The 23159-nt window shown below is 34.7% G+C and overlaps 2 protein-coding genes across 4 annotated transcripts in view; one reads left to right on the top strand and one right to left on the bottom strand.

Moving 5' to 3' along the window:
- The window catches only part of GTF2F2 (general transcription factor IIF subunit 2), a gene marked incomplete at its 3' end in the record, with an annotated part of 125651 nt that overhangs the window by 41723 nt on the left and 60769 nt on the right, over nt 1-23159 (top strand). For 2 of the 3 annotated variants that reach the window (XM_084235312.1, XM_084235311.1), the window contains one exon: nt 22060-22141. The exons of the other annotated variant lie outside the window; for it this stretch is intronic. In XM_084235312.1, the coding sequence (XP_084091438.1) occupies nt 22060-22141 (82 nt within the window). The remainder of the gene's footprint in view (nt 1-22059; nt 22142-23159) is intronic. 3 annotated transcript variants of the gene reach the window in all.
- Nucleotides 9330-10276, bottom strand: KCTD4 (potassium channel tetramerization domain containing 4; the record flags this gene model as incomplete). Its single annotated transcript, XM_084235310.1, has 1 exon — nt 9330-10276. Exon 1 carries the CDS (start codon nt 10107-10109, stop codon nt 9330-9332), a length of 780 nt encoding a protein of 259 aa, XP_084091436.1. The 5' UTR covers nt 10110-10276.

Genomic DNA, 23159 nt, shown 5'->3' with positions numbered 1-23159 from the left:
TGTCATTGGTCCTGTCCTTCTCTGTTTGACTTTATAAGATTGATAGAAGCCTAGGCTATCAGGCATCTTCCCTGTATGTTTTAGAATAAGAACATTTTTCTGTCCCTCTTCTTGTTTAGTTATTTAATATGCTATAAGATGCCTGATTTTACCATCTTACACCAGTGAGAATGGCACATATTAAAAAAACTAGCAACAACAAATGTTGGCGAGGTTGTGGAGAAAAAGGAACTCTTCTGCACTGTTGGTGGGAGTGCAAACTGGTCCAACCACTATGGAGAGCTGTGTGGAGATTTCTTGACCTACTGAACATAGAGCTTCCATATGATCCAGCAATTCCACTCCTAGGTATTTACCCAAAGGACACAGAAACATCAATTCCCAAGAGCACCTGCACCCCTATGTTTATAGCAGCACTATTTACAATAGCTAAGCTTTGGAAACAACCCAAATGCCCAAAAATAGATGACTGGAACAAGAAGATGTGGTACATATACACCATGGAATATTACTCAGCATTCAAAAAAGATAAACACATGCAACTTGCAGCAACATGGATGGTGCTGGAAGGGATCATGCTCAGCGAAATAAGCCAGAAAGAAAAAGAAAAATACCGGATGATCTCACTCACAGCATGCATCTAGAAAACTTAAATAAGGAACCAGGAAAAAGAATAACTGTAAGAAAGAAAATACCAAAATCGACAAACAACTATGAACCAGAGACACTCTATGGGGAGAGGGGGGCGGGGAAAGGAGGGCTTGGGGTCAAAATAAGGGGGTTGTAATTGTATGGGGAATATAAAAAATAAAATTTAAATAAAAAGAACAAAGATGCCTGGTTTCCAAGACATATAATTGTATTGGTCTTAATTGACATCTTTCATTTATTAGTGTACCCGTTCCCAAAGTACTTTTTGTTTCCAGTGGACTCTTCTAACATCTGTATTCTTGTATTTAAATATTCTAATGATTTACAAATATTTTGCTTCCCAGGAATCTATGTAAAAATAGTTTTAAGCAAGAATAACTTCATATTTTAATCCTTTAAGCTTCACAGTACAAAAACAGTATGTATTTAGAAGTAAAATCTATTAATGTGTGGCTGCTGCCTTTCAAGGGATCCTCAAATTCAGTGTGTATAACCAGAAAAATTCATCTATCATTGTCCTTTCAGTCACTTCTTATCTGTTTTTTTTTTTTTTTTAAGCATGTGAACTTTACTGTTAGTACTCCAGTATTTTTGTGCTAACTCTTCCTGATCCTTCAATTGACATATTATTGTGGGGAAGATATCTAATTACTTGAGCAGTTAACCATAAACCTTTTAATTTGGAAAGCTGAGAAGAATGATGCTAGCTCGGGTACACATGACTGTCCTGCTGATGTAACTCTTTCGTTATTATCTCTTACTGTTCCTAAAAAATTGGCCATATCTGTTTCCCACTTTCCACAAATTCAACTTTTCAGACTATTTCTCTTTCCCAGTTTTCTTACTTCACTCCCTCCCAGGTAATTTTAAAACAGAGCATACAAGATGCCATTTAATTCTTATTTTTTAAAAAAATTGGTTGGTACTCTCGGGAAACAGAGAAGGATTATGCTCTTTTCCCTCTACCCTCATACTCTTCTACTCCCAAAGTGGGGCAGGGAGCTGTAGTATTAAAGTTGACTATATTGCAGAAATCTAAAAGATTTTTCCTTTGTTTACTTGATAGGTAAATACCCTAATGCACTTATTCCCTCCCCCACAACTTGTTTAAGGATATTCTATTTTTTCTTAGCTGTTCTTCTTGAGCAATTTTTAGAAATCAGTTTGTTATTCCTGGGTATTTGTTCTGCATTTAATCCAATAATGATTCTATACTTGAATGAGGAAAATCTGCCAGGCTCACAGAGGTTCCTTCCTGGTTAGACTTACTGTGAACTACCAGTCAGACCCCTTCTGCCGTCTGTGGTTGTGACCTCACTTATCTCAGAAGCCTTGATCTTAGCTTTTTCTTGCAGCATATTTACCAGACTGGGAAGGTTCCCTGTTGGTTAACTTGGGTGTTTTCGGTATTTTAAGCTAGGTCTTGGCCTAGTCGGAGTGGAGATGTCAACCTTCCTTTAACATTATTTTGTCCCTTTTCATGTCCTCTGCAGAGTCCCTCACAAAGTATCAGTGTCTATGGGAAGATGTTACCACTGTGTGGTTTAAGAGCTTGATATTTTCACAGTTGCTTGTTAGCTGTGTGACTGTAGCAAGTGCTTAGCTCTGTGGGACTATTTCCTCATCTGTAAAACAGGTTCTAGTACTGCCCACCTTTTGGTATAAGGGACATCCCAAAATATCAGTACCTTTAACATTTTTCTCATGTAAAGAGAGTTCTGAGGTAAAAAGTCCAGGTCTGGTATGGTAGTTCCATGGTTATCACCAACCTGTGTCTTCCATCCTCAAAATGATGTGGACTTATTGTAGCAGTCTTAACCATCACATCTGTGTCCCAGGTAGCAAAGTGGAGGCAAAAAGACTTCTGAATCTTGGTAATCTTTTACAGGAGCGTAGTTGAAGTCATACCCTATTATATCCTATTGATCAAAACTTAATAACTTGGCCACACTTGTAGCCACAGAACACAGGAAAATAGGTTTTTATCTGAGTACAGAACACAGGTTTTTTTCTGAGTACAATTGAATCAGGTTGGTTTACTGACAAGTAAACTACTAATAAAGAAGGGAAGAATGAATGTTGGGGACGTATCTAGCAATCTCTGCACCAAGATTGCTGTGCACTTACAAAGTGATAATTAATGCAAAGTACTTAGTACTGTGCCTGATTCATAGTAACACCTCAAGAAATGCCAGGCATTTTTATGATCTCTTCTAAAAGATCATATTACCAGCACTTACCATTTTTTTTATTCCCTCCCACTCATTCACATACTTTCCCAGGGAAGCGATTTTTTTTTTAATAATATCATAATACCTGGAGCTTACTGAAACAATAATAGATGGTTTCTTCAGGGGAAGAGGTAGGTCAATAGTGGTTGTTCCCTTGTCAACAGAAACCAGTTTCTGCAGAATAGGCTTCAGCTTTTCTATAATCTTTAGTAATTCCTAACATTGGTAGAATTGATAAGTCTCTTTTTTTATTTTGATTTTGAAATCCTCAGCTGCTTTTCTTTTCCATTGCTTTGACTACTATTTGGTACATTTTTTTTTCATATATAGGGAATTATGATTGATGCTACTAAAAATGTTTTTATTAAATCATATAATTAAATGAAAGACTTAGGGTGTTACAGAATGAAAACAGAGAATGACTTAAATACCTGCCAAATTTGTGTATAAAGCATTGTTATTTTTCAGTGTATCTATCTAGTGAACTTTCACCATATAATTTTTTTGTTCTATAATAGCAAGAGCTACAATTAAACCTTCTTTTTTTATATGCAGTGTGTCTAATATCCAAATAATCCATATTTTGATTAAGATAATGAGGAAAGGAACTAAAACTGGGAGCTGCAATGACATTTTAATAAAGTCTACATTCAGTTCTCAGAGTAACTGAATATTTATGTACTGAATCAATATACCTTGTTTTTTGGCTTTGTCATAACAAGTAAATCTGTATTTTAAATGTGGTTGCATGTTTTGATTTTGTTGTTTTATAAATCAGTCACCTATGACTTTTAGATTCTTTTGCTTAGCTTTTCTGTTAATCATTCAACTTTTATTAATATTTCTGTGCATAGCTATGTGTGGCCTTTCCTTTTTCTATAAGAGTGCCTTTAAAAATGTCTGTATGTGGATAAAAATATTAATATTAATAATTATTAATCAAAATTAATGATATTAATTAAACATTAATGATGTTAATAAAATATTGGTAATAAAATAGTTATTTTAGGTTGTAGGACCATGGGTCTCTACATTCAGACTTTTAAGGTTTTCTGAAAATAAAATATAAATTAATACTCATCAAATGGTATGATACCTAAAGTAAATGCTAAATGGTCTAGTTCTTTGTAAAACCATATTTAGTCATAGAAAGTTAACAACTTCAAGCCATCAGTGAGATTAAAGCTAGTATTCAATAATTCTTGAGAATTCAAAAAATTTATGAACATCTGTTATGAGACAAAATCAGTGGGCTGGAATTAAGAGGAAATCAATAGATTTGCTCAATTTTGTGCTTTAATGATATAGAAAAATACATGGCAAACTTCCTAGACGACATTAATCTAAATTACTTTGAAAATTCTTAAAAAAGAATTTTTAAAAACTAGATCTTAAAAAATATATAGCTACTAAACTTGCTTTAAGTGTAACTGAATACTCTGGGATCCTAGGTTTAGAACAATCTGTTGTGCTCTTAGGTTAGCTGTATTGTGTTTAATGTAGGGAACTGTTTTTTAAGACATATATAATAAAGAAATAGAATTGTTCAGTCTTTAACATCTAATTCAGTATTTTAAAAAGATAACTAGTGATTGAAATAAAACTAGAGTTTCCATATTTTTATTCAAACTAATGGTGTACATTTTTGCAATATTATAACTGGAAATTTTTAACATAACTTATAAAATATATGTGATTTTTTTTTTTTGGACCTCCCCTGGTGGCGCAGCGGTTGAGCGCTGGGCTGCGAGGCTGCCTGCAGCCTCTGCAGCGCTGGTTTGTTCCCCGGCCGCCGGCGAGGGTCCCACAAAAAAAAATAAATAAATAAAAATAAAATAAATAAAATATATGTGATTTTTGTGTAACAGAAACTCTTGAATAGTTGTTTATCTTTGTCCAAAGAAGTAGAACATAGTCATTGCTTTATATGTTATTTTAGACAAATTATAAACTTCATCTTAGGTATTTCCCTCTATTTAGCACACTTTCTTTTATTTCCCCTCCTTGATGTTTGTTCACAGAAGCAAATTATTTTTTAATATTAGCTTATAATGAAATATGATTAGAAAGTTAAGCTGGCTACAGAAGTAGTAATTATATATTTCAGAAGTAAATGCAAATAATTTCTAAGTTGCATGCTGTTTTAGATAGTCCATATTACATCTCTGCTTTATTAGCAAGGATAATTATGAGTCAGATGCTCTAATTTTAACTTTGAATAACGTCATTGGAGTTCAAAACATTTAAACATAATTTATTAAATAGGGGCATCTTTTTTATTGGAGTATAGTTGACATATCATTCCATGTGTACAACATAATGATTCAATAGTTGCATATATTGCAAAATGATCACCACTATAAGTCTAGTTAACATCCATTATCATATATAATTACATTTTTTATGATCAGAACTTTTAAGATCTTCTTTCTCAGCAACTTTCAAATATGCATCACAGTATTATTAATGATACTACACTACAGTCCCATATCTTACTCATTTTGTAACTGGAAGCTTGTACCTTTTGACCCCCTTTCACCCATTCTGTCCACCTCTCCCTACCCCTTGCTTTTGGAAACCACCAGCCCATTCTCTGTATTAGACAGAGATGTCTTTAAGACTGTGTTATCAACTTATTACTGCTGGTTAATATTAAATTGCTGATAAAATAGCAGCAGTAATTATTTTGTTCTTGCAATTTCATACATGAAACTGGAAGATAAAATTTCCCAGAAACTCATCATATGTGTTTTTAACTAATACAAAAGAAAACCGTTTGCCTATAACAATTCAAGATATTTTCTTGTACCTTACACTATTTCACCACAGCATTAAGCATGCATTTTTAAAGTTATCCATTCTGTTCATGTCTAAGTAGAAAACCTAGTTAATGTGAATGTGCATTTTTGTGTTTGTTTTTGTGATTATGTCATAAAGATACCTTTATACATAAATTAATAACCAGTGCTTATTGAAAGTCTATGATGAGTTATTTTACATATAATTTATAATTTAAGCCTATAAAAGCTTTGTCAGCTGATTATCCATTTTACAGTGTTGAAGTTCAAAGAAGTTAAGAATCTTGTTTATGGTCACTTAAGCAAGTTAGCGAACAGTGATAGAATTTGAACACAAGTCAGACTCAAGAGTCTGTGTGTACTTATCTGCATCATATTCTTTCTCATAATATGTCAGTTCTGGACTGTACAAGTCATAAAGTGTTAAGTCTTCTTATATGTGAAAAGTCTAGATTTACCAGTAGACAAATTTGAGATATTTTTTACTCTTGTGAGATGATTCACCTCGTGTTCTTTAAATGACACGACATGACATTAAAAATATTATTTGCATTCCCAAAAGTCACTCAACATTTTAAGAATACCTGCATTGTGAGATTTTATCAAGGGAGGCAAACTCATATTTTCTTATTTTGTATTCTGCACCTACCTCATGAATACCTCTTCTATGCCAGGTTCTGGGTGTTAATGTGAGACCTGCAAGCAGACATGGTCTCTGTAGGCTCTGGAAGAGGGATATCTAGGTTTCCAACCTTGTGCCACCTCTCCCTCTTACTGATCTTAGCAGCTTCCATAGCTCTCTAAGTGTGTTTCTTCATCTGTAAGAATAGCAGCACTTTTCTTATGGTTGTTCCGAGAATTGAGATAACATGTTTGTAACATGCTATCTGGTATGTAATAAAACGTTTAATGACGGTTGCCTTTTACTGTCATCTTATGAGTAGCACTTGAGTTTTCCTTAAAAAATTAGCTCTGCAAACTTACTTAGTATTATCATCTTCAGTCTGAGATGGTAGGCATCTTTCTTGTATTATTTGAAAAGTCTCCTTAATTTTTCCTTTCATTTGTTCTTCATGCTCCCATATACATTTTAGAAATATAATACACCACAAGTTCTTTTAAGGGCAGTGCTAGAATCAGTGTGAGATACTTTCAAATACAAGAATATATATATATATATATATATATATTTGATTGATGGCAAGTATAACAATCTACTTTTTTATTTTCTTCTGAAGAGCGACTTTGTGATTATTCTGTACAGCAATATTTACTTAGGAAAAAATATTTTCTGTGGAAGAAATTCTTAGTGACTGAAAAGAAGAATATGACAGCTTCCCTCTGATTTATAATTGGCATTTTGTGTGATTTCTTGAATTTTTTTAATAGAAACTCTCTAAATTTTTAGAAAGTAATACAATTTAAAACTAGGTATTTTCTGTACACCTACAACATAATATTTAGGCACTTGAATATGTAAATCCAAGTGTAAGTTATTTTGAATTTTAAAGGGTACATTTATGAAAAGTTACATAAGAGTAGTCAGTGTAGTCTAATTTCCTTCTAGATCATTAAATAGCTTTAGGATATTATGATTTATCAAAAGCTTGAGGAGGAATTAAATCATTCAGATACCATTATTTTAGAGATGTACATACAAGTGAATCTGTTTTCTTTAGTAATGATTTTCATAAATAATGATTTTATTACAATAGCTAAATTCTCTTTGTAAATTGATGCAAAAAAAACAAAACAAAAAAAACCCTTGCTAATACTTCTTAGGAGATTTGTTCAGCTACATTTTCTGTAAAAAGATATGTCAAGGATATTTTTTTATTATCTGTAATGAAATATTGTTAGAGAAAATCTTGCTTTGACATTAAATCACTACCAATTTTTTTTTTTTTTTAACCAAAGTCCAAATGCCAAGGAAAAGCCGACTCATAAGCTGGAGAGGTTTATAAACCATTCAATTACAAAGACGGCTAAACTACTCTTTTTTTCTGTTTTCATAGTTCCTTTAAAACCTGAGTAAGCCATTTAAAGTAGTAAGAGATAATTTGGTGTTTTAGTAGAAACACTCTAGTTACACATAAAAGAAGATTATATGATTGATGTGGAGGTTTTATTAATGTGAATTTTTTAAGGACTTTTTAATTTTAGTACAATGAATTTTAAGTATTTCTTTTTAGTATTTACTGCCAACTTTTGTACTGCCTTTGATGAAGCCAGTCAGAATTCTGGGAATACTAGCTTTCAGAATTCTGGGAATACTTGCTGTTCATTTATCCTAAAATTTTATGTATAAACTAACATTTAGCCTATATGATAACTTGTGTAACTTTGGTCAAGATTTTCAGAAGTCTTTCGTTGAAGTTTATTAAAACTAAGATTTAGTTACAGTTTTAATGAATAAATTTTAAAGAAGCAAATTTAAAATATTTTTCTAAGAAGCCAAAGAAAGTCAGTGGCATAGAAATAATTTAGCTGTTCTTTGGGAGAGAAAAAATGCACTCACAATTAAAACTAAATTTTAGATTGCTTCACTGATAGAATAATACTTAATTTAAAAAAAATAACTTCTTGTTTGGCATGAAGTAAACAAGTAACTCAGTGATTCTGAGATTTAGCATTAAAATAGGTTTTTAAAAGAATCATGTACTATAAAATGGTACTATAAAAGGATAAAATTCTTTCATAAGAATAATGTTTAGTCATGTTCATTTAATTGACATTTAGGGGAGATTGTGGAAATGAGCTCTTTATTCGGTTGCTACCTACTCTTTTGAGACTAAGTTGTCCGTGCTGTATTGGAGCTCAGCTTGCAAAAAAATAAATTTGCTGATTTTTGTCAGTTGCAATACAATGCAGGGTTGCTATAACCTGCCAGTTGACTACATCAGTGTACAAAATCATCAAGTGGTACTATTTGTTTTAAAAGTGACACATTTAACTATTATATTTATTAATACAAGCAAAGAAGCTAGCAGTACTTTTATTTTTTATTGTCATCAAGCAGTTTTCTAGGAATTGTCAGCAAAATATCAATTCAAGTATAATTCTGGTATGAAACACAAGAACTTTGAGTAAGCTTTTGGTGCCTACCATTAAAAATTAAATCAATAGCTCTATTACCTTGTTATCTCTTTTTGTTTTTACTATAGCTCTGTTTTAATAAATCTGCACATGTTTTGCTGGTTAATTTTACTAGTTCAGTTTCATTGTAGATTTTTACCAAAAGTAAAAAGGATTTTAAAGCTAATAATCCCTTAAAACATTATTTTACCATTTACTGAAATGAATGATAGATACTGTACATGCTTGTTTGTTGTGCAAGTACCCAAGCCATTCTGATTGAAAGACAGCTTAAGGAAAAATAAACAAAAAAAAAAAACACATCAGTCTTTATTTACAATATATAGAAGATCACTGTTTTCATTTTAAGTGTAAGAGTCTGATCAGCAGGAACACCCTAGAGAAGGACATCATTAGCCATAGAATTTACATACCGTTAGCTCACAGTAATTGATTAGCAGCAGGGCTTTGAATACCGAGCTAGCTGGGCACATTATTTGGGATGCCTTTGATGCTGTGGTTTCCCGAAGCTTGCTGGCTGCATGCTTGTTGCCTTTGTTCAAAACACAGGTAATTACTTGATAAAATGAAGTGCATCGCTGTGAACAATTGACCCCTTGGAACAATCCAGGCTGGTCAGCAGCCTAAAGCCACACTTTAAGGCCATCATTATAGCCTCAAACTTAAGAGTTTCCAAGGTACAGACAAAGGTGTTATCTTCCTTTAGTACAAGTCGGGTGCCGTTTTCAGACTTTATGAAGTATTTAAATTGAATGATATTTGATGATATTGAAAACTCCTCTGGAAATCCATCCAGCCTGCTTTTGGACACCAGAACAATGCGAGATTTTATTTTTGATATGAAATCAGGAGCATTACAGAAGATTCTCAGTCCTTGTGAGCGATCGTGGTTATCTGTTATTTCCAAGAAAGTGGTCTCTCTGGGTGTTAGCTGTTCTTTTTCCCACCTGGATTTCACCTCCTCAGCCAGTCCCTTGAGCTGAAAGAATTCTGCTTCTTGTGCAAGAAGTTGATTTTCTCGAAACCCTTCGGGCAGTAGAAGTTCTCCATTTCGTAGGAAGTTTAGGACATGCCTGAAGAGGAGCCCATCCCTGTCTATGAAATAGTGACCATCAGCATCAAATGGGCAGAGGATTTTTCCATTTACTATCCCTTCAAGGAAAGTGTCTGGGTACTTGGTCAGTGTTTGTTTTTGAGTTATATATAAATATCCACCAACGTTGAGGGTCATCAGTGTGGATTTGCAGCTCTTCCCTTGATCAGCATCTTCCAGGCTGTTGTGTTTCCCTTCGTACTCCTTTTCTTTTTCTCTTCTGTTCAATTTACGCTCCATTTTTGAAGATGCTATTTCAGCTTGCTCTCCTTGGCTTTGCGATTTTCAAAAAGAAACACTACCACACAAACACGCCTTTATTCACCCCCTGTCTGATGATGGAATGGAAATGCTGGCAGCATCGCCTGCGCTGTCAGCTCAGTTTGCAGTAGGTGGCGTATCAGCTATGTATGCAGGAGCCTTCTGGAGTAAGGCAGAAAAAAGATAATTTGCATTTAACACTATCAGGGAAGGAATTTGTTGTGAAAAGATTTTCACGTACATTCTCTGAAGTAATAAAAGCTACTCAGAATAAATTTAATTTCCCCTTCTCACTTAAGCAATTCAGCTACAAATTCTCTAACTATGTGTGATTTTTTATCCATTTCTAAGTTCCTTTCAAGAGATGACTTAATCAGGCAGGCTTAATGTTGTATAATACTGTCATCTTTTGGAGACTACTGTATATTGAATTAGTATCAGTTTTTTTAAGTAAATCATAAGTTTAGGAAATCTAAAGAAAAAGGAACAGGTGTGTAGAATTTTTTCTTCTATAAAATGTCACATTTCACAATGGTTAATCGTTTTAGAGCCCCAAATGAGAGTATTTTAACCTGTTTTTTTGTGACATTGCATTTGAATTTAAACGATTTGCATGTGGTTCTGATTTGGGGATTTTAGCAAGCCTTGCCTTAAGAAATTTTCTTAATGTTCTTTAACAAGAAGTTGTTATTTTGTTGTTTTTTCATCCTAAAGGTAAAAAATATTAAATATGTAAGATTTGTAGTAATCGCTTTTTTTTGGAGGGGTAAGATTTCCTATGGAGATTTATAAACTTGTTTCACCCTAAACCTGCTTCAGTGCTGAACAAAGACTTGGACTACTATAGAAAATAACTATAGTTCTCTCTCTCTGTGTGTGTGTGTGTATACACATGTGTACATGTGTATTTAGTAAGATAAGATAGATTCTAACTATGCCTATTCTAACTTATACCTACTGTAAAATAGTATTGTGGGGAAATTATTTGTTCATTATTCACAAAGAGCAAAAAAAGAGCACCAAAGTCTAAGCATTTTTTTTTAAACCTGGGAAGGAGTTGTAACAGTATGTGTGTTTCTCCCCACCTTTTTTTTTCCTGTCCTCCTTCCCCTTAACTTGCCTTCCAAGGCATTTTAGGGATCTGAGCTCTTGTGGCTTTCATGTCTAGAATTTAAAGAGCTAGGGGTAAGAAATATAATTGTTGTTCCCAATACATTATTATTCAACTGCTCTACTAAATTTTTCTAAGAAAACTATGTTGTCCTTCAGATTAGACTTTAGATTTAAATTAGATTGATTTATATTTGTTTCATTAAAGGCATTTTTAAATTATTCAACTGTATGTTAATAGAAGTAGGGGAATAGATTCTTCTAAAAATGCTTACCTTATATTTTCTCTAAATAATATTGGATTTTCATTAAAGGCATTTTTAAATTATTCAATTGTATGTTAATAGAAATAGGGGAGCAGATTCTTCTAAAATTGCTTACCTTATATTTTCCCTAAATAATATTGGATTTTCTTTAGATATGAAAAAGACTATTAGAATTTTTATCTTTAATTATAGCAGATTTTGAATTTCACATTTCTGTACCATTGCGATTATCCAAAGTCTATTAAAATTAAGCTAAAAAACTAGGCATAATGTTTTTAAAACTGAATTTTTGCTTAAAGACCATGTAATTCAACTTCCTTATTACATTCTAGAAAATATTTACTCTTTGATCTAGGACATTACAGCTTCTTAATGGTAGGTCAACATTTGGGCTAAAGCGTCTTTTCAATCCTGCATCATTAAGAAGAGTTTACTCTTGGGCCTCCCCTGGTGATGCAGCGGTTGAGCAATGGGCTGCAAAGCTGCCCAGAGCCTCTACAGCGCCGGTTTGATTCTGGGCCGCCGGCGAGGGTCCCACAAGGCGTGCAGACCTCACCTGCCACGCCTGCTGCTCCCTTCAGCATTGTATTTCATCCGTCTGCCTGTTCTGTTCCCTGCTCTGGCTCTGGTGAATTCTCTCACCCTCCCGCGCGTCTGACTGTACCCAGTGCTTGTATAAATAAATAAATAAATAAATCTTTAAAAAAAAAAGAAGAGTTCACTCATATTTTAACAAGGGAGTTTGTGTATTTTAGAGTCAAGTTTTTCATATGGATAAGACTTTTTTTAAGACATAGTGAATAGATTCATGAGATTTTCATGTTGGTAGTAACTGCACATATTTAACATCATATAACAACAAAATCAACAAAGATATAACATTTTAGTTGTAGTTATAGTCCTCTTTTAATGAACTTTATATTGGGATGAATATAACTGAACTATACTGGTGGAGACCATGGTAGAATTTTCTTTGTATGTTTTTTTTTTAAAGATTTATTTATTTATTCATACAAGAACCAGGGTAGAGACCAGATGCGTGGGAGGGTCAAAGGACTCACCAGAGACAGAATGAGAAACAGAAAAGGCAGACTGATGAAAAACACTGCTGAGGAGAGCAGCTGGCGAGGCAGGAGAGGTCTGCCACGCCACGTGGGACCCTCGTGGCTGGCCGGGATTGAACCGCTGCAGAGGCTTCACAGGGCTGCGCTCAACCACCTGCGCCACCAGAGGAGGCCCTCTTTTTTTGTTTAAAAATGTAATATAGTTGAATATTTTGTAATTATGGGGTCTGCTTTCATATATCCTGTTTGATCTGTTTGTAGTTGCCTCCATGGGGAAGGCCAGAAACTACAGTAGTATTACTAGCAGATGGGCTTCTACAAGCTTCTACAGGAAGGTTGTTAGAGGTTGAACTGCTGACTGTAAGCCGGGGCCTCCTTATACTTGCTAAGTCACTCACTTCTGATATCTGCTGCCTGGTTTTTAAAACTACTGATGTGTGCTCTTTGTTTCTGTTGGCCTGTCTTGACACACTCTGAACCACCCTGTCATGTGCCTCTTATCCTTGATGGCTTTTTCTCACTCTATACTTTAAATGTTCGTGGCTTCTGCAAACCTGACATGTATGATTTGTTTGCCACCTATGGCTTGACAACAGTAGTATAATAGGAGACTTGTCGTAGAGTCTGACTGAAAACTGATATGAATCTGTGGGACTTTTCTTTTCGTGTCCTGTTGCCTCCAACTTGCAGTCTTAGAAAACAAAAATGGCACCCAATGGGCCCCACCTTATTACCAGTATTCCATATTATCCCCCATTAAAGCAATATGATTGCAGTTTACAGAAATTTGGGGTTTTGTTGAGCATTGCTTCCTGTTGTACACATGGCCCTTTGGGGAAAACCAGGTTTATAATTTATCTGCTTACAATTGGAGATAGGGAGAGCTTGTCCTGGGTAGTGTCAGTGAAGTGCACATAGCCATAAAGTTCTAAAATTAGTGCTTATTACCTATGCCAGGAGAAACACTCATGGTTTATGGGGCTGTATTTCTGTTTCACTACAGATACAAACTGAAATTGATCCATTCAGAAGGAATTAACCCACATGTCAAAAATTAGCTCACCTAGATCCATTTGACCACTAGATTTAAAGATTTCATCTACTTTGCAGGAAGAAAGAGATATTAAGGGAAAAAAAGATAGTGCCCCAGTCCTTTTTTAGGAGTTATATTACCTCAGTGCCCCAGTCCTCTTTTTAGAGTTATATTACCTCAATCTTAGACTCTGTACCCGCACATACAAAATAATCTTTAGCCAACCCTGAGAATTTCAACAATGCCATTATCAGGTTCTTACTATGAGTATATCCATTGGTTAGGCCCTCACTGCCTAACCAGATTCTAGCAAAACCTTCCACTATATGGTGATGCTAATCTTCCACTGTCTGTATCAAGCAGAACTTGCTCCATACCAACAGGGGAATTCCCATTTTATGTACCAACATCTAATGGGAAATAAGGTCATTCTTATCATCACATTCACAGAGGAGAGGATGTCATAATATATATGCCAACCCCATTTGCATGCCAGAGATTCCCACATTATGGAAGGAAGTGGAGCCTTACCAAGAAGCCGTTTATCCTAGTTGGAAGATACAAGACTTGATAATTCCTCTAGAGTCAACAGATTACTCTTCTATGATATTTAAACATTCCTTTTCAAAGAAAAGGGGTGGTCTTAGGAATTGCTTTTAATAAAACACTGTGCTTCTTTTACATATTTTTTGTCTCTGTCAAATCATGTTGGTTGTTCTCACCTGCGTGCTGTTAATGCCTTTTAAAGAGATTCCCATTGTTTTAGAAAGTATAAGCAATTACAGTTAGCCTAGCCTCTGTAAATTTTTACTTAAACTTGGCAGTGTATCTCTGCTCTGGACTTTCTACATATTTTCAAGATTACTTGATCTATCTTTCTTCCTCACTTGAATTTGATACCCATCTACATAAAATTTCATGGTATCTTTAAACGTTCGTTTTCCAAAATCTGACTAACCCTTGGCCATCTGTTTTTTCTGTCCTCTGATTCCTCTTTGCCTTCCTATGCCTTTCACAAGCTGAGTTTCTCTTTTTCTAATGTGTGGTTTGCTTCTCTTCCATAGCCTTCTGTTAATAGCTTTGCATGTGAGAAACATTCATTTTAATATTCAGTTATGACTGTTTTACTGTACCATATTTTTGTGGTTAAAATAATAAATTACATGGTATACTATGTTAACATATTTTATGAATCAAGGAATTTTTTCTTGTTAATATAATTCTATTTGAATGTCAAAACTTTTGTTTCATTTTGAAATATAAAATTTGCCTGCATCAGATGTGTCTGGCAATGGGCTTTTATTAACACAAGTATTAACTTGTCTACCTTGTGGAGCTGATTGAGCACAGTATCTTACCAAGTATGCAGAGTGCTTGATTCCTTTTAGGATTACCTGAATGTAACCTCTGGCAGAAAAGTGATGGTGGGGCCTCCCCGGTGGCGCAGCGGTTGAGCGCTGGGTTGCGAAGCTGCCCACAGCCTCTGCGGCGCCAGTTCGATCCCCGGCTGCTCCTCGGCCACCGGAGGAGGGTCCCACATGGCGCGCAGACCTCTCCTGCCGCCCGCTGCTCCCCTCAGCAGTGTACTTCGGTCCTTCTGCCTGCTCTGCTCCCCGCTCTGGCTCTGGTGAATTCTCTCACCCTCCCGCGCTTCTGACTGTACCCAGTGCATGTATAAACAAACAAACAAAAAAAAAACAAACAAATAATAAATAAAACATGCCTCTATTAAAAAAAAAAAAAAAAAAAGAAAAGTGATGGTGATGTGGATATGCAATTTCATTCAGATGAATACACTTGTAAACATTTTGTAGTATTGAACTGAGTCTTCAATGAAGCCCAGAAAAGATTAAAGTACTTTATATCAAAAGGGATACAAATAAAAATGACAGAATGAATGAAAAATCCAGACAAAATTCCATTCCACATTTCATTGCTTTTCATTACAGAGGTAATCTTGAAAACAATTTACAAGTCATATTAATTCTTATTTTAAATGTATTTTTGGAGTTGAGTGTTCAATGAAACACTCAACTTTAGGACATGATTTCTGTAAGCAGAAGTCATATCAAGTTTTTTAACTAGTGTTTTTCTTTTCTGAAAGATATATTGTTATTACTCACTGGAAAATTTTACTTAACTAGATGAGCAAAACACTTCTATGACCCATCAAGTGAACAATGAAATTATATTATTGTATAGAACTCATTTTTTATCCTATTTGGCAAAATAGAATTTTGCTTTCTATTTGGGAAGAAATTATTTTAAGTTAATATCATTACCTACAATCTCAAAATGCGGTACTTTGAAAATTTGTAAAAGTTATAGTCTTATAAAATCAGTGACCCAAAGGGTCATAGTTACCAGTTGTTGTATCCTACCACTGTTCCTACTGTTATCCTCTCCTCTTTTGAATCTTTTGTATGTGTAGCAGTGAGGTGAGGTGAAAGAGAGAGAAGGGTGCCTGAACGTCGGGAGAGGATGTGATGGTTTATAGAAACAAATGCAATTTCTTACCTACAGAGAGTAGAGTCAAAGAAGTTGCGGTGTATTCTAGATCCTAAGTCTAGTCCTCAAATTATGGTTTCAATATTTGATTTGAAGTTGGGAATGCCTAGCACATTAAGCATATTACATAAACATAACTTTGGGCAATGTTTATCTGGCTGTCCATTTGATACTTATTATATAAGTAATCAAATGCCAACTCTGTAGATTTACTAAAATATGATCGTTATCTTTTATTCCTAAAATTTCTGAATGTTTAGATCAGAACATCAGTTCACAAATTTGGACTAAGGATCACTTTCTCTTAATAGATTAAGGGATTACAAGTTTGCCTAACTAGTTCATTAAGATGTCAAGTAGTTTTCGTTTGTTATTAATAAGCCTTACCTTGTGGACTACAGACCAAAAAACTGCTAGGCAAATATTTCAAATGAAATGAATGGAGACAAGTAGGAATATTAAAAATGCTTTACCTGCACCTGCTCTGTGGAGATATTTCTTCGGTCTTTTTCCAGAGAAAATAGGCACAGATGTGTTGTGAGGAAGAATCAGGAAAGTAGCTTCAAAAGTCTCGAGGGTCCAATATGTTGGTGCTTTAGCAGCCGCTTGTCTGTGTATTACCTTGAGTTGGGAGTGCTCCTGAAGGGCTCCTTGCTGAACTGAATCCCAAGCGGTCTTGTGGAAAGGGATGCCTATGACTTCCTGATGCTTGAAGACATCCTAACACACTTGCTGTCATTACTTAAATGCCAATGCTAATACCCACCCTTCCTGCTTGCTTACTACTTTAACTTATTCATTGCTTTAATTAAAGCAATGAAATGTGCAATGGAATTTTGTCTGAATTTTTCATTTATTCTGTCATTTTTGTGTCCCTTTTGATACATAGTACTTTAATCCTTTCTTAACTCAAATGAATCTTAAAACTTTAGGGATGCCCTTAACTTGTAAAAAGTTCCAATCACTTATTTCTTTTGAGTTCTTCAATATATCTCAAGTTGAGATATAAGGAAGGTCCAACTTAAGGCACAGTTTTGTAAATTTTCAGGTGTTGGACAGCTTCTCAACATTTTGATATTGTTCCAAGAAACAGTTTCTAATTTCTACTCAAAAGAGTAGGGCCTTCCCTGGTGGTGCAGACGGTTGAGCGCAGAGCTGTGAAGCTGTCTGTAACCTCTGCAGCGCGGGTTCCATCCCGGCCGCCGGCGAGAATCCCACAAGGCGCGACACACCTCTCCTATCGCGCCCGCTGCACCCTTCAGCATATTTCGTCAGTCTGCCTATTCTGTTCCCCGCTCTGTCTCTGGTGAATCCTTCACCCTCCCGCAAATCTGGCCTGTACTCTGGTTCTTGTATAAATAAATAAATAAATCTTTAAAAAAAAAAAAAAGTACTAAACACACAAATAATGATGAAATAATAATAAAACGTCCCCAATTAGAGAGGAAGGTCAGTTTTTGTTGTTGTTACTTTTTTATTTAGCAAAAGTGAACTGGAGGAGATCTCAGAGTACCTAGTAACTTCTTTATATAGATGGGCCAGAGAAGTGAAGTAACTTCTCCAGAATAGCACGACTGTTCAATCACAGAGTTGGAACAAGAAACCTTTGATTCTTTTTGTAGGATGTGCTTTATGTACTTATCCTTTAAATTTTTCTCTCAATTTTTTCTTGAAATTAGATGGCAGGATATAGATAAATAAAATACCATCACCAAAGTTGTGTGTTCATACTCATTAAGATTCTAGAAAATACTAATTTAAAAGGAAACCTGCAATCCTATGTTTATTGCAGCACTATTTACAATAGCTGAGATATGGAAACAATCTAAATGCCCCAAAACAGATGAGTGGATCAAAAAGATGTGGTATATATACACAATGGAATACTACTTAGCTATCAAAAAAGATAAACCCATGCCACTTGCAGCACATGAATGGAGCTGGAAGGGATAATGCTCAGTGAAATAAATTGGAAGGAAAAAGAAAAATATTGGATGATTTTATTTATAGGAGGAATATAGGGAAGCCGAACAAAGCGTCAGGGGAAAAAAAGGGACAAAACTAGCAGGAAAACTATAGATCCGAGACATACAGCAGGGAAGGGTGAGGGAGGGTATCAAAACAAGAAAGGGAAGAGCACTATGGTGATGGTTCACAGGCGATGTGATGGTGGGAGATTTATGGGGATTACACACCAGAGGGGAGAAATCAAATATTGTACAATAATGAACAATGATGTAAGAGAATTAAAATATATATATATATATATATATTCCCTTGTTAAAGTAGCAGAACCCAATAAGTAAGCCAATCTTGTGAGAAAAAAGGACATGGGGGAATGAGGGAATGTTTTAGGAAGTATCTTGAAATATTTCCCAGAATCCAAAGAATAGCTGAACAAATGACTGTGACTAATGGAAGGTAGGAACAGAGCCATCCCAAGGCCTTCCAGAGGACGAACTTTAAATCCTTTCAGTGATTTCTGGTTTGGGTCCATTAGTTTAAAATTCAAGAGAGAAAGGTGGGGGGTAGGAGAGAAAAGGGGAGTGAGGGATAGAAAGGAGACAAAAACAATTGCTCACCCATTTCCCAACACCTGCCTAATCTAAATTTTTCAAGCACAGCTTTCTCTATGAAAACTCTTTAGATCTCCAGCTAGATGTTGTTCTCTCCTCCCCCTCCCCTGTTGAGTGTGTTTATGTTTTAATCCCAATACTCTGTGTTTCTTATAACCCTTAAAAAATTCTGCTTTGTGCAGTAGAAGCCCACAGTCCATTCGGAAGGACCAGTTAGTAGCTGGTCATTTAAAATCAAAGATAGGGAATCTTAAAATGATATTAATATGCATTCCTGCTGCCTAGACATTTTATCTTAAAGCTTATACATTCATATTTTGAACAAGGCCTTTGCTTTCAGTATAAAATTCTGATTGAGCATCAGTTTTCTCATGAAAATGAAACCCATAAATTTGTTTAGATTTTGATTTTGCTTTGTTTAAAATGGAGCAAGGATTTAGTACAATGAAGCAATACACATTCCGAACCCGTCATGTTTCCCTTCTGTTCTCCAGTTCACTCTAATATTTAATTCATTAACAATTTTTTTTAGCAACTTATCTTTATGTCAAGTATTACCAAAGGATTAGTAAACCTAGTTTTCATGGAAACATCTTCCTTCCTCATACTCATAATTAATGTGATTATATAACATGTAATCAAGTTGCATAATTACTAACAGTGTAAAACTAACATAAACAAGTTCTAGCATAATTCGAGCAGAAGTGTGTGGGAGTACTAGAGATTAACCTGCTACCCACTAGTGTATAGCGAATGGGGCATCTGTCACTGTATTTAAAAGATGGGGGGAACTGAGAGCTTTGCTAATTTCAAAGTGGGTTAAGTGGAAGTCTATCGGAAGTGCTTCTAGTCTATTAAAATGATTTAAATTCTTGTCTTATCCCACCTGACCCCAAAATGTGATCTGGAAACCAGTAGTTAGAGGAGTCCTGAGACTCTTTTAAGGGGATCTATAAAATCAAAACTATTTTTATAATAATATCAAGACTTTTGCCTTTTTCATGCTGATTTTCTCATCTTTTCTCAGTTTTAGTTCCTAATATGGTAAATATCAATGAATAAAGCCCACATAAATGAATGTTCTCTAGGGCTCCTCAGTACTTTTTAAGATTATATGCTGCAAACCATTTATGAATATCTACATTGGACTCTGCTTTTTAAATGCAGTATGCAAGTTTTAAATCTTGCCTAGAGAGTTGTATCATAAATTTTTGTTTGTTTGTTTGTTTGTTTTAATTTAAGAGGAGAAGGGGAACTAGTAGATCAGGATGTATGGTTATCTAAGAATAGCCAGTTGATGGAAAAACTCATTGTTGATGAGTAAGATATTTCCTTTCACTTGAAAAGCATTTGAAAGCTTTTTAAGATTTGAAACAAGGGTGTGAGGATATGCTGGACAGAAAATTATGGCTTGGGAAGTGAATTTTATTGCTTTGTTTGAGTGACTTTTCAGAATAATGATATGTGTGGTGGCCAAGTAGAAATGGACAGGTGCTTTGGATGCTTCTTTCCCTTGTGGGAGTTGCATAGAGAGTATTGTCGGCAGAAACTTTTAACTGAAAATTACATTTACCCTGTCCACCTTGAGTCAGTACTGCTAAATAAAAGGGGAACATTCACAGGTGATATTAATAGGTAGCTCTTTCAGTATTTAATATTAATGAGCATATGAATATGTGACTAAATTATTTTCAGGAATGGCATTCTAGATTTATTTTGTTTTTTTAAAAGTATTAATTTATGTTTCAGTAGTGTACTTTTCTCAGGCATATAAGATATTTATACATCACAATTTTCCAAATTTTATTATTGCTATAACAACTGAAGATAGAACCAAAGTTTTTAAAGATAGACCTTTGAGCTTCAGTGAAGAGGCAAACTTAAACATAAGATTTGGTTTTACTTTCAAAAAATCACATTTTAATCTTAATCTTGCTATATTCACTAATGAGAAGAGATTATTTTAGATATTTAGACATAAGTTTAACATAAAATAATATGACTTTTTAATTTCTCTCCTGGCATATTTTGATATGCCAGATAGACATGCTTTTCATCGATGCTTTTTCTAGTCATCCAACAGTCTGTTCTTGAAATTGGTTGCATACTTTGTATTGTGGAACCCTTGTACTATTGTCTGTACACAGTGTTCATAATTAACATTGGAAGGCTACAATAAGGAGCCACCCAGATTTTGGAAACAAAATCACAAAATGTCACCAAAAAGAAAGATTTTCTAGTTATAAATTATGTAGGCATGGTTCTGTGTGTACTCTACTGCATTTTGGTCAATTTTTCTGTCTTCCTCAAACAACTGTGTGCTTCTTGAGGACATTAATGCATATTAATCATCTTTGATTCCACAGTGCCTAGATGGTGCCCTTTCACATAGTAGGCATTTAGTTAATGCTAGTGGAATGAACAATGTCATTCACCTTGAAGAGATGAATCATAAATACATTACTGATGATCCAAGTGTTTCCTTCTCAAACCTGGGTGAATTATCCCAAAAATATGACTGACCCATGATTGATTCTAAACATTGTGGACATATCCAGACTAGTAAATAAGGCTGGTGCCATCATGGGGCATTCTTACATATATTATCAAGTAAGATAAGGTCTGTCAAGTAATTTGCCACAATGTTTAGTGCCTAGAAGGCACACAGTAGTTGCTAACCTTTATTTCTCTTTTCTGTTTCTTTTGAGTTTGTGTCAGGGTCACTATAAGAATTCTTACTAATGGTAGGAAATATTGCCCCTTTGATTGAGTTAACGCTCTAATTTGGACACTCCCAAATATGTAATTCTGCTGGAAAAGAGAAGTCAGAGCAGCTGGCATGCAGAACTGGTACATGATATAAACTAGAGAGTGCCTGGTTTCACAGTATTTTCTAGGCTGGCTGTTCTAGGCAGAGTGTATTCTAGAATTTTATTTGCATGCTCACAAATAGGTATCTCTATTTGACTTAGTGGTCCACATTAGCTTGTTTTCAGAAGTTGTTTTTCTGCAAAAGACTTAAGAGAAGGCCTCCATACCCTTTAAAAAATTCATAAACTCTTTCATACCACCCTCTTTAGAAAGAGTAAAGTATATAAAAGCTGTTAATGGCAAAGGGCTGCAGCAGCTCCATAAACAAACCTGACAGGAGCCCCAGATTTTTTACTAGCCAAGGATTAGGTTCCTCTCTAGCCTGACCTATATACTGCTACTATAAACTTTAAAGGATCCCTTTCACTTCCTTGATTTGTGTTATTAATTATATTTGATCGTAACCATTATTACTGTGGTTCTAGTGGGTTGAAATACATTCCTGAAAATGATAAATGTTATCTCTGAATACATTTATTAATTTTTTTCTTTCCTTTCAAGATAAGCTTTCATTGGAAGGAATAGTGGTACAAAGAGCTGAGTGCCGACCTGCTGCCAGTGAAAACTACATGAGATTAAAGAGGTTGGTGTTTTTGACTTTAAAATAACCGGTATTTCCTTTTTGAGACTGAAATACCTATATTTGTTTGTCTATTGACTGAACAAATACTGGGTTATTGTTGAAAATGTTTGCTTCAAAGGCTGTTTGCTTTTAAACCAAGTAAGTTTTTTTGGCAAGGTAACTTTCAAAAGGTGGACTGTTTAATTGGGATATTTTAAGCTACTGTGTTAACATAACGTGGAATCAGTTTTTTTTACACCTCTTTTTCTAGTTGTCCATGTAAACCTTGATTCTCTAGAGACATACTTTATTTTCAGTTGCTACTAATTTCCACATTGAATATATGCCCAAAATACATTACTATATTAAGTACAGTTCAAGAATACCATCCCTTTGTCTTGATCTACAGAGAATTTTTATGAACTTACTTTGAGATTTTGCTTCAGGTTCCTCTTGCCCTCACTTTTGTATGTGGCTACTATTTTGTGATAATATTTAAAAATTATGATTACAAATTCTTGATACTGTTAATTTTATAACTTTAAAAGAATCAGCAATTTCTTAAACCCCAAAGAAATGTATCAGTATTATAAGTGTTTGTAGTTTGTATTGAATCCCTTTCATCCACATGTAGTTTAGAGTTAGAAGTTTGTCTATTCATTCAGTACTTATTACAGAAATAGTAGTTAACAAAACAGACCAAAATCTCTGCCCTCATGGAGTTTATGTTTTAGCAAATTGTAGCTGTTCAGAACTGGTAGTTGAGAACACGTTCAAGTGTTAGCAACAGCTTCTCTGGTCATCAGTGTTCTCATCTATAAAAGAGGTGACTTGTGCTGGATCATCACTAAATTTCACATTATCTTTTTAATTTTCCCCTTTTGTCAATTAGATTAGAATCTGTCTCCTGGGAATGAAACAGAAATGATTTTCTTGTCTAGTAATTCCTCTAATTTAAATGCCTCCCCCCAAGGCAAGTAAAAGGATGACTATCAAAATGAAAAAAAATTTATAACAAAATAACCATAGAACACAGGCA

The sequence above is a fragment of the Talpa europaea genome (genome assembly GCF_964194135.1).
Source record: "Talpa europaea genome assembly, chromosome: 6".
NCBI classification, from domain to species: Eukaryota; Metazoa; Chordata; class Mammalia; order Eulipotyphla; family Talpidae; genus Talpa; species Talpa europaea.
This window is presented reverse-complemented; position numbering and strand designations above follow the sequence as displayed.